Source organism: Hordeum vulgare, chromosome 5H, assembly GCF_904849725.1.
Source record: "Hordeum vulgare subsp. vulgare chromosome 5H, MorexV3_pseudomolecules_assembly, whole genome shotgun sequence".
Lineage (NCBI taxonomy): Eukaryota > Viridiplantae > Streptophyta > Magnoliopsida > Poales > Poaceae > Hordeum > Hordeum vulgare.
In genome coordinates this window covers 534,321,845-534,344,137 of record NC_058522.1, presented here as the reverse complement: position 1 = coordinate 534,344,137, position 22,293 = coordinate 534,321,845, and the positions used below count along the sequence as shown (strand labels likewise).

General features: G+C 47.1%; 1 protein-coding gene and 1 non-coding gene across 2 annotated transcripts; one reads left to right on the top strand and one right to left on the bottom strand.

The window, feature by feature from the left end:
• Positions 1-2,263: 2,263 nt before the first annotated feature.
• LOC123452407 (BTB/POZ domain-containing protein At3g50780) lies at positions 2,264-6,331 on the bottom strand. Its single transcript, XM_045129055.1, has 3 exons — positions 5,793-6,331; positions 4,342-5,042; positions 2,264-3,583 (listed from the first exon to the last, which is right to left on the bottom strand). Exons 2-3 carry the CDS (start codon positions 4,966-4,968, stop codon positions 2,639-2,641), a joined length of 1,572 nt encoding a protein of 523 aa, XP_044984990.1. The 5' UTR covers positions 4,969-5,042; positions 5,793-6,331; the 3' UTR covers positions 2,264-2,638.
• Positions 6,332-12,050: 5,719 nt separating this feature from the next.
• On the top strand, positions 12,051-12,124 carry TRNAE-UUC. The gene has a single exon. It is a non-coding gene; the product is annotated as a tRNA-Glu (tRNA).
• The last annotated feature ends 10,169 nt before the right edge of the window (positions 12,125-22,293 follow it).

Sequence of the window (22,293 nt, the reverse complement as noted above, 5' to 3'; positions counted from 1 at the left end):
TTTTACGTAAGTTCAGATGGATCTGACCCCGGCTGAAGAAAAAAAATTCAGATCTGACCCTTTTGCTATTGCCGAAGCCCTTGGTGGTATGGTATAACAACCTACCGCAAGGCCCCTGACGGTAGGGTTGCACGCAAACCTGAAAAGGATCGAGATGGACCTAGAGGGGGGGGGGTAAATAGGTACAGTTCCAAATTTTAATAATTACTTAGCAATTTTAGGCAAAGGTGCGGAATATGAGCGTAGGCCTAATAATTGCTATGACAAGGAGTAAGCTATTTAGAGTGAAGTAAGGCAACCGGTAAACAATAATCAAATACAAGTACATAATAAGGATTAACACAAGTAGAGAGTTAGGGTTAGGAATAACGAAACTCCAAGAGAGACGAGGATGTATCCCGATGTTCACTTCCTTGGAGGGAAGCTACGTCACCGTTAGAGGGGCGGATGTTACCACGAAAGCACACCAACGCCACGAAGGCTCACCCTATTCTCCCTTTGAGATAACTCCACGAAGGCGTTTCTCAACCACTAGTGGTAAGCCTTGAGGTGGCTTCCAAACCTTCACAAACTTTCCGGGGGAAATCACAATGGTTTGATTCCTCTCCGAAGACTCCTACCGCCTAGGAGTCTCCAACCTCCAAGAGTAACAAGATCACGGGGATTGCTCAAGACTTGCTCAAATCACAAATCACTTTGGTGGAGAGGAGGAGAAGGAGACGATCTATCTTTTGATTGGAACAACACTCAAAGGGACTCACAAATGCTCTTGGGATCTAAGATTGAGTGTAGACAAGAGTGATTGAGAAGAAAGGTGTTCTTGTATGTGTTCTAGCTGTGTTGGACACCCTCTCACGAAGTGGGAGGGGGTATATATAGTGGGGAGTGTAAAACAGCCGTTGGGGACACTTTAAGTCACACAGGGTTCGGACATCCGGCAGTTCACGGATGTCCGGGCGTCCACAAGGGGTCGGACGTGTGACAGGGGTCGGTCGTCCGAGGGCTGTAGATATGTCTGGAATCACTGTGAGTTGAACAGGGACCGGACGTCCGGAGAAGGCCGGAAGTCCGAGTTATTCGACTCAAACTTCTTCTGGTGCAAGTTTCTGGATTTCCGAAAGGGGACGGTCGTCCGGCCCTCGGACGTCCGGAGGGAGCCGGAAGTCCGAGTTATATGGCTCAAGTTCTTCTGGTGCAGGGCTTCGGATTTCCGAAGCTGGTCGGTCGACCGACCCTCGGACGTTCGGAGGAAGCCGGAAGTCCGAGTTATATGGCTCAAGTTCTTCTGGTGCAGAGCTCCGGATTTCCGAAGCTGGTCGATCGTCCGACCCTCGGACGTCCGGAGGAGGCCGGATGTCCGAGGCATTAGTCCTGTTTTGAGATAAGAGCAGAGTAGTGAAGATGTGGTATTGAGCAGAAAAGTAGAGATGTAGTATGAGCAAATTCATCGCAAAACCTGTGATCCCCTCTTAATAGTGTGGGATCCCTATACTCAAGAATAGTAAACTTAAAAGGATAGTCTACATCATCTTTTCTCAATCCCGAGCCTTCTTGACATATAAATCCCGATCTTCTCAGACCACCTTGGCACATAATTCTCAATCTACTAAAGTACTTGTCATCCTGAGATACACTCAACAAATAGGATTAGTTTCCTATGTATGTGTTGTCATTAACACCAAAAATCGATTAGGGGCATAACATGCACTTTCACTACCGTAAAAAGATTTCTAAGTTACAGATCCGATACACGCGAGTGCCTACCACCGAATCCATTGATGATAGGGTCACATGCGGTACCGCCAGCCACTGTGGCGGTAGGCCATTTTTCTACCGCCACGGGCCTTGGCGGTAGGTTGTTATACCCTATCGTCAAGGTCTCCGGCGGTAGCAAAAGGATCAGATTCAATATTATTATTTTCAATCAGAATCAAATCCGGCTAAACTTAAGAAAAAGATCAAAACAATAAAATTTGCCGCTGCAGGCTGCGGAGAGCGGCAGTGGCCTCGACTTTCATAAGTTCTAGATAGAGGAGGTAATCATTACAGGAGACTTGTGCATTACGAGCATCCCAGATTGATCATCCATAGGATCGAGACGATTCAAGTTGACAAGATTCATGAAAGAAAACTGACAGATTTCGCTGTCACGTCAGGTACCATGTGAAGTTTGAAACAGGAAGACGTCCGGCCTTCTGGTCTGGAGGTCGAGATTAACAACACAAAACTAGCGGTGATCCAGGCAATGTCTGCTGAAGCAAGATTCAAAATACCCTCTCCCAAATCTCAGATAACATCACAAATAGTACGTCCCAGCAAAATATTTACAATTGCATCACAGGCAATTCTGTTTCTACATGTGAGCCGCAATAATACAGTGTCACTACGACCGCACAATGTCGTAGCAACAAAACACAATGCAACAAACTGATGCCCCGTGGTAAGTAAGCAGCACATCAGACAAAGACATTCCGTAAGCCAGAATTCGGAGAGCTTCACGTGTCAGCGAAGAACCGAAGCACCCACAAACATATTCTCAAGCCTCACACAAATCAACTTATATGACTAAACCTTTTTCAGCGATGTTCTACTTACGAAATGGTGCACGATAGCTTCCCTGCGCAAGCCAACGGAGATCTCAGCTCCGACCCGACTGCGACCGGCTCCCCTGCTGCTCGACGTAAGGCCGCACAAAGGTCCTCCTCCACCACACCTCAAACGCCTTCTGCAGGTTGGGGCAACTGTTACCGACCTTGAGGAAGCTCCCGAGCCACGAGAGCAGTATTGCCTGCTGATCCTCCAACGGCAGCGTAAGGATCGTTGACCCGATGCCTTCCTCGACGACGGTCCGGTCGAACGACCTGCAACCGTGTTGCAGCCAGTTGTAGTCATCCATGAGAGGCTGCAGCCAGACATCCAGGAGGAGCTGCCTGGTGTCCTTGGACGGGAGCATCTCGCCTTTCCCAATGGCCACAAAGAGCCTCGCAGTGACGCAGCTCACAAGGTGGCGCGACTTGGTCGGTAACTTGGAGTGAAGCCCGGCTAGCTCACGTTGGTTAGACCACAAGCCTGCAAATTCTTCTGCAGCATTCCTACCAGCCAAAATCTCAGTTAACCACAGGAGATTATCCGCTTCTAGAGTAATCTGCCGAAGAACCGATTCCTTCAGCTCCAGAGGCTGCTCAGAGAAATCATTGTCAGATGCTCGTTGAAACAGGGTCAGCAAGGACTCCAGGCAATTCTGGCAGTAGCGGTAGAGAGTGTCAACACACAGGTCAGCAGAGCTACTGGCACTGCTGCTGCTCTCCTTGAGAAGCTTGAGCACCAAGGATTTCATCTCGCGCCTCCCTCTGTCATCACTGCTTTTCAAGACTAGTTCTATGATACGCACAAACGTGTCATTTGGTGGGCTCGTTAGGTCAGAGCAAACCCTCTTCAGTATTGGGGTGACACCATAATCCTCGGTCTGAAGATGCCGAACAGATGAGACCACATTCTCCTCTTCTTCCCCAGCCCAAGGGACCGCTTCCAAGTAATTCAAGCAGGACAGAACACATGCTCGGAAACTCAATAACTCTGCAACCTGTAACAAGTATAAACGAAACTAAATTACATCGAAAACAGCAAACAAAAGTATAACAAAAGGTGCATGTGTTATGAAGATTCCAAGTTGGTCTGTCATCCTAATTGAGGCGCCATGTTGCTAAGGAATGGCCAGTGTCCATGAAGTCATGGGCCTGATTGGTATTATTATCTCAATCTGCACGAACCGTTACATGCAAGCAAGATGCACTATCAGTTATGGGCTATGCCGTCTTTGCTGACCTTTATCTTTGATTTAGTGACACGCTGTAGTATTTATATAGAAGAAAATGTCCCTTTGATATAACAACACGCAACAGACATGGATATTCATTCCACTTTTTTTCTCCAATAAAGAGTGTTTTTTATTGACTCAAGCGGATACAATCATATTCGTTATACTTAAGCAATGGTTTATTTATGAGCTGAAAATGGGTGGTGGTGGTTCATAATTATGCCGCTTCCTTAGGTAGGCATACCAAGTTAAAAGTTAACTTTTATTAAAGTAGATTGTCCTACACATGACAAGCTTCTAGGTTTGAAAGCATTACTGTAAAGGAAAAAAGGTCCCCATATTAAGGCAAAGATTGCACTAAATTAAAGCACCAGCACATGTCAATCCTAACCTTCTTATCGAGTTATCTCTAAAAGAAGTGGAAGGCTCAGCTTTTTACCGTTTCTACATCTATGCTAGCTAATTAAACTATAGAGAGTTAATCAAACTGAAAAAAGGAGATGCAGAGTTAACGTTGAGTAAACCTTCAAGATCCGAAGTACGCGTGGAACACTTTGCTTGATCAACCTCTGCTTGACATCATTGCAGTACATCAAGCCAACAGTCTCAACATAAATCTCCACATCTTCACAATCAGGCACTTCTATGCTGGACACTGGAGATTGCCTTGATAGCTTATCAGCAAAGAAGCTGCTATTTTCAGCAAGAATGTTCTTGTGCACACTCATTTTTACAGCAACCCCATCCTTGCCATACAGCACAATTCTCAAGTCACTCATCTCAATCTGACCAAACCCAACAGATATCTTATGTTGCTTCTGTGGCCTCTCACTCGCTACCTTTGGTGGATTGGGGGCGGCACTGTCCGCCGGCGGGCATCTTTGCTCATCTGAATTAGCTCTAGCCCTTGTTGGAGTTGAATGAGTTCTTCTCTCCGACGAGATAGTCGGCGCCCTCTGGACCGAGGAGGCCTTTGACGCAGGAGGGGATGCGCCCACTTTAGGCCTTGTGTGCTGGTTTTGGTTCTTCACTGTCTTCTGGAGCACGGTCTGTGATGGGCAGCACCAGAACCCTTCCGGGGTGACAGCAATCGGGACGGTTCTGAACTTTGTCGCTCGGGCATCAAGGCTTCCAACCTTGAACTCTGCCATGCTTCGTAGGAAGCTTATGACCAGTGAGTCCTGGGGTGGCTGCAGAAGCAGCACTAGTTCATACACCTAGACACCTGACAGAAAGTAGCAGACAGGAGTTAGAGTGATGAACTGAAGCTGGAAGTAATAGTGTGAATATTTTGCTCGGCAAGTAAAGATGAGAAGATTTCATCAAAAAGTAAGGAGAAAACAGTTTACAATAGATTCTCTATGTGCAGTCTGAGGACACCTCCTAGTCCATACTTCACAACCTAGATCTCTCTTTCTTGTTCCTTTCGAAAGTGGTACAAACTTCCGACCCATCTCTCAAGCCCAGTAAGAAATTAGAACCAGCAGCAAATTATCGAAAATTTCATAATCAAACTACCAAACCAACTCCAGGCATTTCTAGAACCTGACTACTCAATCTTGAGCAAATTGGAACAAATTCACCAAGACAGTTTACAGTGCCTTCTTTATGTACACCTCCTAGTTAATAATTCACACCTAGATCTCTCTGGTTTTTTTTTCATTTCAAAACTTGTACGAATTCGGACAGACCTCTGAAGCCCAGACAGGAAATCTGAGCCAGCAGCAAATGCTGTGAAGACTCATGGTGAAACATACTACCCTGTAAACACACATGGACTACCGGACAGAGTCCAGACATTTCTAGAGCCTGGCTGCATATTTGCTCAATCTTGAGCAAATTGGAGCAAAGTCGCCAAATCAGAAACTACCAAATCGACCTAAAATCTTCTGTGGTTGGCGACTGTGGGAGACCAATTTCAGGTTAACAATCAGCAAAATGAAGATAATCAGGAGTGTAAGTGCGTAACACATACCTCTCCTGTAGCTGCTCCCCCAACACCGCAATCCTCCTCGGCTCCGGCCACGGGCAGACGCCCCCCAATCCTCCACCAAATCAGCAGCTCCCCGGAGACCACCGAGCAAAACGAGAGCGGAATCACCTCAAAACCTCAGCACATCAGACCATGAGAGGCACCGAGCGAATCACCAGGAGGAGCACGGCTACCCTACCCACCTCCCTTCACCCCCGCCCTTTCCCCCGCCACCGCAGCTCAAACCGCAGGCAGTAGTAGTAGTACTAAAGAGGAGCGGGCGCAGCATCTAGGCAGGCATGGACGGAACCTCGCATCATTTCTTTCCCCCCACCCCAAAGCCGACGGAGAAAAGACGGACCGAAAAGCGGCCACCGAAGGAAGGAAGGAAGGAAAGAAAGGGAAGAAAGAGAGAGGTCGCAAAGCAGAGCCGGCAGCTTCTTTCCGGAGGAGCGAGCCGTGTCCTCCCTTTAACCGCCTACGATGATGCCACACCGGCCATCATGGCATGGCACGGCAGTCCCTCTCTCTCTCTCCCCCCCCCCCTCTGAATCTCTTTGTTCCTCTCCCCTTGTACCCTTGCTGTTGCTTCCGGCCCTCTCCGCTGCCCCCACTGCGCGCTCTCCCCTACGGTAGCTCTTCTTCCTTTCTTTCTTTTACCCCGCAGCGCCGTCCAGTCCCCGTCGGTTCTCTTTCTCTTTCCCCTTCGCCGCGCCGCGGTGTGCGGGCCACGGCCACTGCCAGCGGTCAGTCTGGGCCTCTGGTCTGTGCTCGGCGTCTTGTCTGATTTACTCCTCCCTTTGACGTTTAGCCGTTCACTGTTGTCTTCTCGGGCGCTGCACTGCACTGCAGTCTGCGGCCGCTTTGCTTTGTTTTTACCCCCTAACCTTGATCTGATCTGGCAGCCACGGCCACCAATGCAATGCACCTCTTGCTTCGCTTTTACTGAACGGTGTTAGTACTAGAAGTAGGATAGGATGGATTAGCTAGCCTTCAGCCTCTTTTGCTGTAAGTCCCTGTAAACGGAATCAACAAGTGCACAGGAAACGTATTATTCGATGATGAAACTCTCAGGCGATCAGCCGAGTAGGACGGAGCGGAGTAGGCGCGTGCTGGCGTGCTGCTTGGGAGGAAAGAGGAACAGGTACGGGACAGCAGGACACGTCCTACCCTCTCTCATGATAGTAGCTTTTATCATTGCCCTAGGGGTTTAGGGCTTGGGATTGTGCCTGACCTAGGGTAATCGTCGATGTAGGTTACGCGCCAACGAACATCTCTAGAGTAAAGACCACTCTTTCTTATGCCGAGCGGGGCGAGAATCAGGGAGCATGGGGTCCTCTGAACCCGCCTTGAGACCCGTGGAAAACGAAATCCCAGTGGCACATACCACGGAGACGCTGGCAAGGAGAAGGGAGACCGTACGAGACGCCGAGAAATCCAAAACAAAAGGTCATCACAGCTCGTGCCTAGCTCCATCGTTACACTCTGTTTCTTTAAAAAGTTCAAAACATTTTTAGTGTCAATTAAAAAGTCTTTAGTCCTATCCGTTTCTTTTCAGGACTAAACAGGGACTAGAAGTCATTAAATGACATGTAAAAAGACCATGTGAAATCTACTAATGTACTAAAAGTTATTAAATGACGTGCTAAAAGTAAGGGCATCGTTGAAAAAAGTGTCACTAAAAGTTCCAAAAAAAACCTTCCGTAAGAACTTCTTCCTTTAATCCCAAACAACCCCTTTTAGTCACTTAAAGTCCCTCATGTTTTTTTTCACATGAAACTAAAAAAACTATTTTAATCCCTAAAACAAAAAAATCCCTGTAAAGAAATACCACCTTCATACTCCCTCTGTACCGATTTATTTGTCGTTGGGAGATTGCCTCCGACCAGGTGAAAACATACTAAATTACAAAAGTACCCCTAATTACCCCTAATAATTTGAAAACAGATCGTCATCTTCCTCGCTCCACCTCCGCGAGCGTTTGCCTGCTCTTCCTCCGTCCTCCACCTCTGCCAGTGCTCGCCTCCTCTACCTCCGCCCTCTACCTCCTCCAGCTGCTCGTCCCCGTCGCTAGCAGCAGGCCCCTCCCTGTCATCCATCAGCACGACCCTCCGCGAGGCTCCTCCCCGTCATCCAGCTGCCCGTCCCCGTCGCCAGCCGCAGACCCCTCTTCCTCTGCCCCCCATCAACAGGATCCTCCGCCAGGCTCCTCCCTGTCGTCCAGCTGCTCGTCCCCGTCGCCAGCAGCAGGACCCTGCTCCTCCGCCTTGACCAGAAAGACCCTCCACCTGATCGCCTCCGCCCCAACTTGGTCCTCGCCTGCCCAGCCTAGGCAGGTACTCCTCGCCTCAAATTACTCCCTGAAATAGCACAAAATTGATCCAGTTTAACAGCACAAGATTGATTAACAGCGCAACAACAGAATTTGAGGAATCACTATAATTTGAAAACAAACAAATAACAGTCGCAGGTGCAGTGAAATTCAGGAGTTAACTGAAATTCAAGTGTATAAGGTGTATATGCTGCAACAGGTCCAGTGTGCAGTCTTGACGTGCAAATAATTGTGCAGGCATTTTCCATCAGGCATTTGCTGCTTGTTTCTTCGGTTGGTGTCAATGATATGTTAATCTAGACCAACTTTAGAGGTAGAATACGAGACTCGAGAGATAATAGCAAATCACCTCCTGAAATATTACTGAAACTACTCCTTATAATGTCTGTATTTGTGTCTTGGAAGGAGCATTGTGATGCATTTGAGTACTTAATCAAAGTGGAGTAGCAGGTAAACAAACGTTGATTAACTCCACCTGCATCTTTGTTTACCAAAACAAATGGCGATGAGAGGAAAAGGGGAAAAGAGACCTTTTTTACTTCAGCCTGCATCTTTGCCTGCAGCTCGACGCCGACCTCCCGCCGCAGGGCCGCGACCTCGGCTGGCTCGACGCCGACCTCCCGCCGCAGGGCCGCGACCTCGGCTGGCTCCACGCCGACATCCCGCCGCAGGGCCGCGACCTTGGCCGGCTCTATGCTCCGGCGTCGTTGTTGCAGCTGCATCTCCACCGCCAAACCCATCCCCACCCCCCTCCACTACCGCCATCCTCCCGCCGTCCTGGCTCTTCTTTACCTCCTCGTCGGCGAGGAAGCACCAGGCCCTCCGGATCCAGCCACCCAATGGAAAGGCGGCGACGACGCAAGCGGCGGAGTGGGTCAGAGACGAAGACGGGGAAGAGGGGGCGGCGATGCGGGCAAGGGAGAGTCGCCGGCGACGCATGCGAGGTAGAGGCGCCGGCGATGCAGGCGAGGGAGGAGCGCTGGCTGGGGTGAGCTAGGGATTCGACGGGGGTGAGCGAGCGAGTGACAGCGTGGACAAGCGAGCGAGTGACGGAGCTAAGTGAGTGAGGGTAGTTTAGGAAACACAAAAATAATTTAAACTAGCCAAAATTTGCACTAAAAGTCTCCAACGACAAATAGAACGGTACAGAGAGAGTACTTCACTCTAGACGGGGCTTATGCATAAGCCAAACCCATGTGTGCTACTCTCCGTCTCCGGGCAAAAACTGAAATAAATAAGATAATCGTGCTGCTATGCTGCACTCTAGATATTCTGCTTTGGATCGTCGGTCTGCTTCAAATTTAGTTGTTGTGTCTTTTCTTTTTCTTGATTGGGCAGGGTTCCTCTGAGACGACGCTCCTTTTCAAGTTCTGACATCTTTGATCGTTGTACTAGTACTCTACGACTACGAGAAAGATGCATGTGCATTGACCGGCGTTTTTCTCCCTTCTTTCTTCGGGAGGTGCATGTTGGTTTAGGGCTTTTGTGGTTTGAATTCGAACGCGCCCTCCCTCCCTCTACGCGACTTCTGTTTCAGTGGTACCCTACGCTGGCTGGAGATGGCCGATCCCTCGAAAAAATAGCTGGAAATGGCCAAATGGGCGACGCTCGCGGCTGAGCTCTCGCAGCGCAATGCTACGGTGTTGTGTTGCGTCGTTGAACAGCACTCATGTATACGGTGCAATGCTACATACGGTGTCGCATCTGCAGGAACAACGAGCGGCTGTTGCATCGTGCACACAGTGGATTGATCTGGGCCAACTTGTGTTTTAATCGGACGCTACACAGTGGCTAAGTCAAGCCACTGTAGCACTGGACTTGGCTCTGCAAAGGCTGCGAATCCGAAGCCACTTTTACAAATAGTTAGGGAGTGCATCGACGGATCATGGAGATGATGAGAGCACGGTACAGGCCGGTTCAGAGACCGATTCACCAGCTCATAGATCAATGCTCAATCTATCGCAAAAAGGAAGAGGAAAAAACTCGCTTTCAAAAAAAATAGGAAGCGGAAAAACTCGACGTTCAACAGTGCACAGCACACGTACCGACCATACAACAGTCAACAGTGAACTGGAGCCCGGGCCACGGCGACGCGACGTAGGCGGCAGCAGGTGCCGGGTAGGTACTTGGAAAATATCAGGCCCGCGCGACTCATCCGGAGGTCCCTTTGGTCCGGTTTCTGTCCATTCGAGACGGACAAGCTTCTTTTGTTGGATGCGTCGGTCGCACGGCCATATTTTGACCACATACATTTTTCTTAAGCACATTTTTTATTTATTTTTATCATTGTTTTTATACATGATAGTACATCATTAAATTTTAACTAAAATAGCAAGATAAAAGAAAACAACAACCACAAGAAGACATTTTAAAATAAATCTAACTTCCATAAGGCCTCGTTTGGTTAAGGGGGATTGGAGAGGTTTTGAGAGGGAGAGATTTCAGTGGATTGGGTGAATCCATTTGTTCCACCCAATCTATTGTACCAACAAGTGTACTATTTTTATTTCTAGCTTCTATTATAGCTAAAAGTGCACAAACATCTACTAATTTACGTTGTATCAAAAATATCAATGCATTCTTCTTCCTAATACCAACAGTCGCATCCATTCTACACAACAATAAAATTAAGTTAGCACAAGTAGTCAAATCCAAGAGCACAAACAATGCAAAAGTAGCACATACCTCCCCATCGTTTGGGCACTTGATGAACACCCATCCGAGATGTTCCGGCGTTGTAGACATGCGACGCTGGACCTTCCTTGGACAGTTGTCGCACTTAATAAGTGGCAACGATGCGCCGACGAGCCTTTGAACCAGCACCGATCCTGCCGTCCCGCTGTTCTTGTATCTGCCTGCAAACCGTCCACGGCGTAGATCCGAACAGCTAGAGGAGGAGTCGGTACCTGCATGCGGCATTGCGACCTTGCCGGGAGGTCCTGGCTTGGTGTCCGGCCAGTCCATCGCACGGCGTGGCCTTCCCGTAGCCAGGCAAGCCCCAAGTCCGGCTGGATCCGCTCCAAATCCGACCGCCGGGAGCGCAAATCAGGTGATCGTGGTTAGGTAGCTCGGGGACGTCGAGGGAGCGGGACATGCGAAGATTTGGGGCGAGCGCGCGTCCGAGCTGCACAACGGTAAATGGTATCAGCGGCAGCGGCAAGGGACAAGAGTGGCGGGGGTGCGGTTGGAGGGCTCGGTGGGTGGGGGGTGGGGAGCGGGGATAGAAAAAGAGAGGCCTGTGCCATCGACGAACGGGTCAGGGGACGACAAACACGCGCGTTCAATCTGTCCGCATGTTGTTTGTGTTTACTTCAAAGACGGTCCAAACTTAAATCAAAGATGAGTCAAAAATAAACAGAAAACAGACAAAAATTCGTTTACATTCGCACGCTGGATCGTCTGATATGTTTGTTTTACCCAAACGGACGGAACGGGTCGTGTGCTGGAGTTGGAGACGGCCGAGCGCGCTAGCAGCGCGTGCCCGCGCATGCGTGGCCGATGTCACTGTGTGCCCGTGTGTGTGCGCCCTCCTCTCGGGGGACCCCTCGCGCTTGGCAAACGGCGTGGCGCTGCTTGCCGCCGGTGCCGCCTTTTCTCTACCGTCATCGCGCGCGCAGGCGGCCGGCACGTACGGCAACCTTTTACGTGCATGTGCTACGCTGTTGTGCGGGGCGACGTACGCGCGTGGCATCGCCGCCCGGCTGTACCATGCTCGCGCTGTTTCCTCTGCAGAAGTCTCACGGTCTGCGGCGGCAGACAAGGCCACGTTTACATGTACATGTACGGGATGGCTTCGCGGTTTGCGAGTTTGTGACCGTACGGCGGCGTAAACGATGACAGGCAAACAATAACAAGAGTACAAACAATAGTAGCGTTCGCACAAGAGTACAAGTTGCAATAAAAGGATTCCGCGGCACGATGTATCACAATCCATTGTCGTCCAGCCCGGTTAGGATACCTGGCTTTCACCCAGGCGACCCGGGTTCAAATCCCGGCAATGGAGGACATCTTTTTGTGGGTGCTGTTTTTTCTTCTCTGCGTTTCAAACATTGAAGCATATCAGTTCCACACTTGCTCGGGCCACGCTGTCAGCCGGCCTATAAATATTCTTGGACACCACTACACAACAACGTCGCATATGTGTCTTGTGATGTGGCCGTTGCTGAAATACAATGTGCATAAAAAAGTTTTCTTTATAACTGTTTGTTCGTTGGTGGAACACACACGAGCCAACTTTTGCATGTCTCCTACACCACCCCGCTCGTACTTCTTTTTTTCAACAAGAAAGCTTCATCTATGATCCCGTATCGTTTTCACCATCTCTAACCATTAGCTTCTTCTCCAACAGACTTCACCAGTGATGTCGGTCATTAGGTCTGCTTTCATGAACAAAACATTAGGGAGGAAACAAAATGGTAAAAATAAAGGTTTTGAAGGAATGAAGACAATGTAAGCTGCACAAATTTGATTTTCGTACTTGCGTACTCCCTAGTTTTCAGATAAATTGTATCAAATTTCCATATTATTTATATCAGGTTGTCAGATTAACTGTTGAGCTTCATTCGCAAAAGGAAAAAAGATTAGTTGTTGAGCTTGGCATGCTTGCATTTTACTGCTACTCCTAATCGTCAGATTAATCTAATCAGGTTATCAGATTGGTTGAATCCCGGTTGTCAGAATAGTGTCTGAGATTCTCATACTTGAATTTGATGTACGTGTTTACCCCATAATTTTCAGCTTAGTTATATGAACTTGTCAGATTAAATAAACCAAATTGCCAGGTTAGAGAATGCTTACTTCTCGTAAATAAAAGTATGTACTTGCCAGATTAGAACTTCATTGTAGCCGCACGTGTTTACCCCATAATTTCCAGCTTAGTTATATGAACTTGTCAGATTAAATAAACCAAATTGCCAGGTTAGAGAATGCTTACTTCTCGTAAATAAAAGTATGTACTTGCCAGATTAGAACTTCATTGTAGCCGCACGTGTTTACCCCATAATTTCCAGCTTAGGTATATGAACTTGTCAGATTAAATAAACCAAATTGCCAGGTTAGAGAATGCTTACTTCTCGTAAATAAAAGTATGTATTTGCCAGATTAGAACTTCATTGTAGCCGCTACAGAGTAAATTAATTGCCAGAATTCGTTGTGAATCTTAAAAATGATCATGCTAATTAAAATAGAGGAAAAAGGAAAAGTGGGGAAAGGAAGATCAGATCAAAAATGGATAACCCAAGCTCAAAATCATAACATACCAGATCATTTTACCATCTAATGCTTGAATGGGGCATCATCTTTAGGGCCTTTTCTGAACATCTATGATGGCAGCATGGTGTGGAGTTAAAAGAGAGATTGATTCGTGGAGGAAGAAGGTGGTGTGGGGTGGTTGTAGCAGAGGATCTATAAAGAAAGCATCCATAAAGGTGGAGGAAAACACACGAAAAAAACAAAAAGGGGAACAAACAAGAGAGATGGGGACACGCCTGACAGAGAGGGAGGGAAAACGACATGTGGATAAGGTTGACTCGAAGTAGTACGCAGCCTTCTCTATGAGCCGCTGGATGAAGTGCGACACGTCACCAGCGTCTCGTCGCACGGGTGCTAGTTAGATTTTCCCAATATTCTTTGCTTGCTTAATCGTTCATCATTTTATGAGCTAAAACAAAATTATGGACCATTTATCACCCAATCTACGAGGGCGTTTTGTTAGGATTGGATGGCTACTACTCCCTCCGTTCCTAAATATAAGTCTTTTAAGAGATTTCACTAGTGATCTACATACGGAACAAAATGAGTGAATCTATATACTAAAGTATGTCTATATACATCCGTATATAGTCCACTAGTGAAATCTCTAAAAAGACTTATATTTAGGAACGGAGGGAGTAGTAGTATAAATAAAAGATCTTGATTTCAAACTCACAGTGACCGTCGCACACTAGTACACTGTGTACCGTGCAAGTTTTTGGCAAGCCTTTTGTCAAGGAAAATGCTTTATATCGATATATAGTAAAATGACATTGGCATCAGCCCACTCGAATGCAGTTGATTCGAGTGAAATCTAACACTCAGATTCTACTTCTTATGTAAATTTAAAAAATCTACCTTAGAAAGTACAACATTTTTTTATGATGTAATATGATGTTAAGAAAGTACAATGCTTCATGTAAAATCAAGGTTCATTCCACAATATACCTGCCTTTTATGAAAGTAGTGTGTATTGGAAAGATCACCTCCCAGCAACTCAATTCAATCTATTAATAAGAATTTTTGTAAAAAGACTTACTAACATTTAACAAACAAATTAGTCTAAAATTTTGAATTTGATTTGCACCTTCAACTTTTGGCACCAAAGTAATAATTCCATAACTGAACCTATAAATATCTGAAGTCCCATTATGAAAATCACAATATAAAAAATGGTTTGGGAAGTCTTCAAAGCTGCACATTGATGGAGGCCTTTGCTTCGGATCATGGAGAAGGAGGCTCTCTTCCTCGTGGTGGAGCTTTGTTAGATCTTAGATGTCGTCCAGTATTTTGCTTTGCTAGAAAACTTAGTCGTAGTAGAACTTGTGGCTCATGTCAGCTGGCTGCTCCCTCCATTCCTTTACACAAGGTCATTTCGTTTTAGTGTTCAATTTTAACTTACAATTTTCAATTTTGATTAACAAAATAATAATTATGTGTCATCAAAAATATATTATCAGAAAGGTTTGTTGAAATGTGCATCCAATGAAATACTTTTTGAGCATATAACTCACTTTTATTGATAAAGTTAATTATCCAAGTTAGTCATAAAAAATATGAAGTGGCCTTGTATAAGTGAATGGAACGAGTATTATAATATGTAATTTTTATTTTCCAAACGTTTGGAATTTGGGAACAGATCCGAATGATCTGATTGCCCTTCGATCCGGATTTCCTCCGCGCGCCAACCACATGATAATTTTCCGTCCGATCTGCTTCTCGCGCGTGCAGTACTGCTCGATCTGCTTCTCACGCGCGCAAATTTCACAAAGAAAAAAGGAGCGCACTTTTATTGATAAAATTAATTATCCAAGTTAGTCATAAAAAATATGAAGTGACCTTGTATAAGTGAATGGAACGAGTATTATAATATGTAATTTTTATTTTCCAAACGTTTGGAATTTGGGAACAGATCCGAATGATCTGATTGCCCTTCGATCCGGATTTCCTCCGCGCGCCAACCACATGATAATTTTCCGTCCGATCTGCTTCTCGCGCGTGCAGTACCGCTCGATCTGCTTCTCACGCGCGCAAATTTCACAAAGAAAAAAGGAGCGTCCACTAGGAGTCAAGCCCCCGACCTGTCGATTGATGCCGAGGTGCGCTACCACCCAAGCTAAGCTTGTTTTTGTGTTTTTGAGTCAGGTTAGCTGACTTTTACACTCTATTAGAGCGGGAAAAAACAACAATGCTTTTGGCAAGCCCATCCAACAGTAACTTGTGTATAACAATCATAGTAATGTACACACAATGACATGATAACTTATGTATCCTTACCATGGTAACTTTGACCGGGGAACAAATAGTTGAAACATACCCATAGTAACTTCTGTGTAAATTTGTTGGTGACTTACATATCGCGTACGTGATAACTCAGTACAAGCATCATAGAAGTACTGGGAGATCATCAAATAATCTTTGTTGTTAAAATATAAGATCCGATAAATTACCTGCCAACACCGCGGTAACCTTTTTTTACATGAAAAGAATGATACAATATACCCCTAGTTTTTTCTGTGTGAATAGCATGGTAATTTAGGCATCGGAAACCTTTTCTTGAGTGGAAAAAAGTTGATGAAACATACCCCGGTTAACTTATGTCTGAATAGCATGGTAGTTTACACACCGTGGGCCTCATAACTTATGTAACTCGGTGTCTGGTTGTTTGGGAACGTTGCATGGGAAACAAAAAATTCCTACACACATACAAGATCTATGCATGATGATGACCATCTACGAGAGGAGAAATCGGATCCACATACCCTTGTAAATCGCTAAGCGGGAAGCGTTAAGAAACACGATTGATGTAGTCGAACGTCTTCGCGATCCAAACCGCAAGCCGTCCTGCGATCCAATCATGATCTAGTGCCGAACAGATGGCACCTCCGCGTTCAGCACATGTACAACTCGATGACGATCTCCGCCTTCTTGATCCAGCCAGACGGGGCGGAGAAGTAGATGAATTCTCCGGCACCACGACGACGTGACGGTGGTGGTGGTGGAGCTGATCCTACAGGGCTTCGCCATGCACTACCGAATCTATCTAGAGGTGAAACGAACTAGAGGAAGGGAGAGAGAGTTGCGCCGTGGCTTAGGGGGTGTGGCTGCCCTCTCTCCTCTCCAATATATATAGGAGGGAGGGGAAGGGGTGGCGCCATAGGGTTTCCCCTAGGGTCGGTCGGCGGCCCCCAAGAGGAGGAGTCCTCCTCCAATTGGGGAGGTGGGGCGCAAGGAGGAGTCCTCCTGCAATTCGGACTCCCCCCTTCCACATTTGCGCGTATACGCCCATAGGGGCTCGCCTCCCACCCCACCAGGGGGTGGTGCGCACCTCTTAGGCCTATGTGGCCCCCACGTGTGGGTGGCTTCCTCCGGTGAACCCTCAGAACCCATTCATCACTCCCGGTACCTTACCGGTAATGCCCGAAACTCTTCTGGAACCCGTATACCTCTTTCCTATATACCAATCTTCATCTATGGACCATTCCGGAACACCTCGTGACATCCAGTATCTCATTCGGGATACCGAACAACCTTCGGTCACCAACATTCATAACTCGACTATACCGAAACGTCACTGAACCTTAAGTGTGCAGACCTCGCGGGTTCGAGAACTATGCACACATGACCGAGACACTCTCCGTTCAATAATCAATAGTGGGACCTGGATGCCCATATTGATTCCTACATATTCTACGAAGATCTTTATCGGTTGAACCACGATGTCAAGAATTCAATTAATACCGTACGTTGTTCCCTTTGTCCATCAGAATGTTACTTGCCCGAGATTCGATCATCGGTATCTCTATACCTAGTTCAATCTCATTACAGGCAAGTCTCTTTACTCATTCCATAATACAAGACCCTGTGACTAACTCTTTAGACACATTGCTTGCAAGCTTGTTGTGATGTTATATTCCCGAGTGGGCCCTAGAGATACCTCTCCATCATACGAAGTGACAAATCATAGTCTCGATCCACGCCAACCCTACAGACACCCTCAGAGATACCTGTAGAGCACCTTTATAGTCACCCAATTACGTAGTGACGTTAGATACACACAAGGTATTCCTCCTATGTCCGGAAGTTGCATGATCTCATGGTCATAGGAACAGATGCTTGAAATGCAGAAAACAATAGCAATAAACTGACACGATTGTATGCTACGTCCATAGTTTGGGTCTTGTCCATCACATCATTCTCCTAGTGATGTTATCCCGTTATTGAATGACAACTCATGTCTATGGCCAGGAAACCTTTGTTGGAAATATGCCCTAGGGGCAACAATAAAATGGTTACTATCATATTTCCTTGTTCATGATAATCGTCTATTGTTCATGCTATAATTGTATTAACAGGAAACAGTAATACATGTGTGAATAAATAGATCACAATGTGTCCCTAGCAAGCCTCTAGTTGGCTAGCTCGTTGATCAATAGATGATCATGGTTTCCTGGTCATGGGCATTAGATGTCATTGATAACGGGATCACATCGTTGGGAGAATGATGTGATGGACAAGACCCAATCCTAAGCATAGCACTAGATCGTATTGTTCGTATGCTAAAGATTTTCTAATGTCAAGTGTCTTTTCCTTCGACCGTGAGATTGTGCAACTCTCGGATACCGTAGGAGTGCTTTGGGTGTATCAAACGTCACAACGTAACTGGGTGACTATAAAGGTGCACTACGGGTACCTCTGAAAGTGTCTGTTGGGTTGGTACGAATCGAGATCGAGATTTGTCACTCCGCGTGACGGAGAGGTATCTCTGGGCCCACTCGGTAGAACATCATCATGAGCTCAATGTGACTAAGGAGTTAGTTACACGATGACGTGCTACGAAATGAGTAAAGAGACTTACCGGTAACGAGATTGAACAAGGTATAGGTATACCGACAATCGAATCTCGGGCAAGTTCTATACCGACAGACAAAGGGAATTGTATACGGGATTGATTGAATCCTTGACATCGTGGTTCATCCGATGAGATCATCGTGGAGCAAGTGGGATCCACCATGGGTATCCAGACCCCGCTGATGGTTATTGACCGGAGAGGTGTCTCGGTCATGTTTGCCTGTCTCCCGAACCCGTAGGGTCTACACACTTAAGGTTCGATGACGTTAGGGTTATAGGGAATTGTTAGAAGAGTTTATCGAAAGTTGTTCGGAGTCCCGAATGAGATCCCGGACGTCACGAGGAGCTCAGGAATGGTCCAGAGGTAAAGATTGATATATAGGATGGATGGTTTTGGACACTGGAAATGTTTCGGGCGTCACCGGTAATGTACCGGAACCATCGGGACCACCGGAAATGGTCCCGGGGGTCCACCGGGAGGGGCCACCAGCCCCAAGAGGTAGCATGGGCCAAAAGAGGGAGGGCATCCAGCCCAAAGTGCGCTGGTGCGCCTCCCACAAGGAGGCCCAAGGCGCAGGAGGTGGAGAGGGGGGAAACCCTTGGCGCTGGTGGGCCTAAGGCCCACCTAGGGGTGCGCCACCCCCTCCCCCTGCCCTGGCTGCCGCACCTCCCATATGGGGGGGGGGGCTACCGCACCACCTAGGGTGGGAACCCTAGGGGTGGCACCCCCTCCCCTCCTCCTATATATAGTGGGGGTTTTGGGGTTGTTTTGCACACGGGTTTCCATCTCCCTCGGCGCAGCCCTGCCCCCTTCTTCCTCCTCTCCCACGGTGCTTGGTGAAGCCCTACCGGGAGACCTCGTCTCCCCATCGACACCGCACCGTCGTGCTGCCGGAGATCTTCCCCAACCTCTCCCTCCTCCTTGCTGAATCAAGGTGCGGGAGACGTCACCGGGCTGCACGTGTGTTGAACGCGGAGGTGTCGTTGTTCGGCACTAGGTCGGAATCACACCACGATCTGAATTGCCACAAGTACGACTCCATCAACCGCGTTATAGCAACGCTTCCTCTTAGCGATCTTCAAAGGTATGAATATGCACTCACCCATCTCTCGTTGCTGGTCTCTCCATAGGAAGATCTGAATATGGCGTAGAAATTTTTTGAATTTATACTATGTTACCCAACAGTGGCATCCGAGCCAGGTTTTCTATGCGTAGATTCTATGCACGAGTAGAACACAAAAGGTTGTGGGCGATGATTTGTCAATTGCTTGCTGCTACTAGTCTTATTCTTTTCCGGCGGTATTGTGGGATGAAGCGGCCCGGACCGACATTACACATACGCTTACGTGAGACTGGTTCCACCGACAGACATGCACACCGTGCATAAAGGTGGCTAGCGGGTGTCTGTCTCTCCTACTCTAATCGGATTGGATTTGATGAAAAGGGTCCTTATGAAGGGTAAATAGCTTTGGCATATCATCGTTGTGGCTGTCATGTAGGTAAGAAAGCGTTCTTGCTAGAAACCCAAATCAGCCACGTAAAACTTGTTGGGGAACGTCGCATGGGAAACAAAAAATTTCCTACGCGCACGAAGACCTATCATGGTGATGTCCATCTACGAGAGGGGATTTCCGATCTACGTACCCTTGTAGATCGCACAGCAGAAGCGTTAAGAAACGCGGTTGATGTAGTGGAACGTCCTCACGTCCCTCGATCCGCCCCACGAACCGTCCCACGAACCGTCCCGCGATCCGTCCCACGATCCGCTCCGATCTAGTGCCGAACGGACGGCACCTCCGCGTTCAGCACACGTACAGCTCGACGATGATCTCGGCCTTCTTGATCCAACAAGAGAGACGGAGAGGTAGATGAGTTCTCCGGCAGCGTGACGGCGCTCCGGAGGTTGGTGGTGATCTAATCTCAGCAGGGCTCCCCCGAGCTCCGCAGAAACGCGATCTAGAGGTAAAACCGTGGAGGTATGTGGTCGGGCTGCCGTGGCAAAAGTTGTCTCAAATCAGCCCTAATAGCTCCATATATATAGGAGGAGGGGAGGGGAGGCTTGCCTTGAGGCTCAAGGAGCCCCAAGGGCTGCGCCACCAAGGGAGGAGGAGTCCTCCTCCAATCCTAGTCCAACTAGGATTGGAAGGTGGAGTCCTTCTCTCTTTTCCCACCTTTCCTTTTTTTTCTTTCTCTTCTTTTGGTTTTTATTTCTCTTGCGCAAGACAGCCTTGGGATGACCCCACCTACTTGGTGCGCCACCCCCAAGGTCCTTGGGCCCTCCCGGGTGGGTGGTCCCCCCTCCCGGTGAAGATCCAAAACCCATTCGTCATTCCCGATACATTACCGGTAATGCCCGAAAACCTTCCGGTAACCAAATGAAGTCATCCTATATATCAATCTTCGTTTCCGGACCATTCCGGAAACCCTCGTGACGTCCGTGATCTCATCCGGGACTCCGAACAACATTCGGTAACCAACCATATAACTCAAATACGCATAAAACAACGTCGAACCTTAAGTGTGCAGACCCTGCGGGTTCGAGAACTATGTAGACATGACCCGAGTGACTCCTCGGTCAATATCCAATAGCGGGACATGGATGCCCATATTGGATCCTACATATTCTACAAAGATCTTATCGTTTGAACCTCAGTTCCAAGGATTCATATAATCCCGTATGTCATTCCCTTTGTCCTTCGGTATGTTACTTGCCCAAGATTCGATCGTCAGTATCCGCATACCTTTTTCAATCTCGTTTACCGGCAAGTCTCTTTACTCGTTCCGTAATACAAGATCCCGCAACTTACACTAAGTCACATTGCTTGCAAGGCTTGTGTGTGATGTTGTATTACCGAGTGGGCCCCGAGATACCTCTCCGTCACACGGAGTGACAAATCCCAGTCTCGATCCATACTAACTCAACGAACACCTTCGGAGATACCTGTAGAGCATCTTTATAGTCACCCAGTTACGTTGCGACGTTTGATACACACAAAGCATTCCTCCGGTGTCAGTGAGTTATATGATCTCATGGTCATAGGAACAAATACTTGACACGCAGAAAACAGTAACAACAAAATGACACGATCAACATGCTACGTCTATTAGTTTGGGTCTAGTCCATCACATGATTCTCCTAATGATGTGATCCCGTTATCAAGTAACAACACTTGCCTATGGCCAGGAAACCTTGACCATCTTTGGTTAACGAGCTAGTCAACTAGAGGCTTACTAGGGACAGTGTTTTGTCTATGTATCCACACAAGTATTGTGTTTCCAATCAATACAATTATAGCATGGATAATAAACGATTATCATGAACAAAGAAATATAATAATAACTAATTATTATTGCCTCTAGGGCATATTTCCAACAGTCTCCCACTTGCACTAGAGTCAATAATCTAGTTCACATCACCATGTAGTCAATAATCCAACACCCATATAGTTATGGGGTCTGATCACGTCTTGCTCGTGAGAGAGGTTTTAGTCAACGGTTCTGAAACTTTCAGATCCGTGCGTTCTTTACAAATCTTTATGTCATCTTATAGATGCTGCTACTATGTGCTATTCGGAAATACTCCAAATATCTACTATACGAATCCATTTCACTACTCATAGTTATTCGGATTAGTGTCAAAGCTTGCATCGACGTAACCCTTTATGACGAACTCTTTAACCACCTCCATAATCGAGAAAAATTCCTTAGTCTATTTAGTTACTAAGGATAACTTTGACTGCTGATCAGTGATTCAATCCTGGATCACTCTGTGTACCTCTTAACACACTTGCTGCAAGGCACACATCAGGTGCGGTACTCAACATGGCATACTTTAGAGTCTACGGCTAAGGCATAGAAGACGACCTTCGTCTATTCTCTTTATTCTGCCGTGGTCGGGTTTTGAGTCTTACTCAAATTCACACCTTACAACGCAACCAAGAACTCCTTCTTTGCTGATCTATTTTGAACTCCTTCAAAAACCTGTCAAGGCATGCATCTTGTTGAAACTTCTGTTAAGCGTTTTCGATCTATCTCCATAGATCTTTGATGCTCAACGTTCAAGTAGCGCA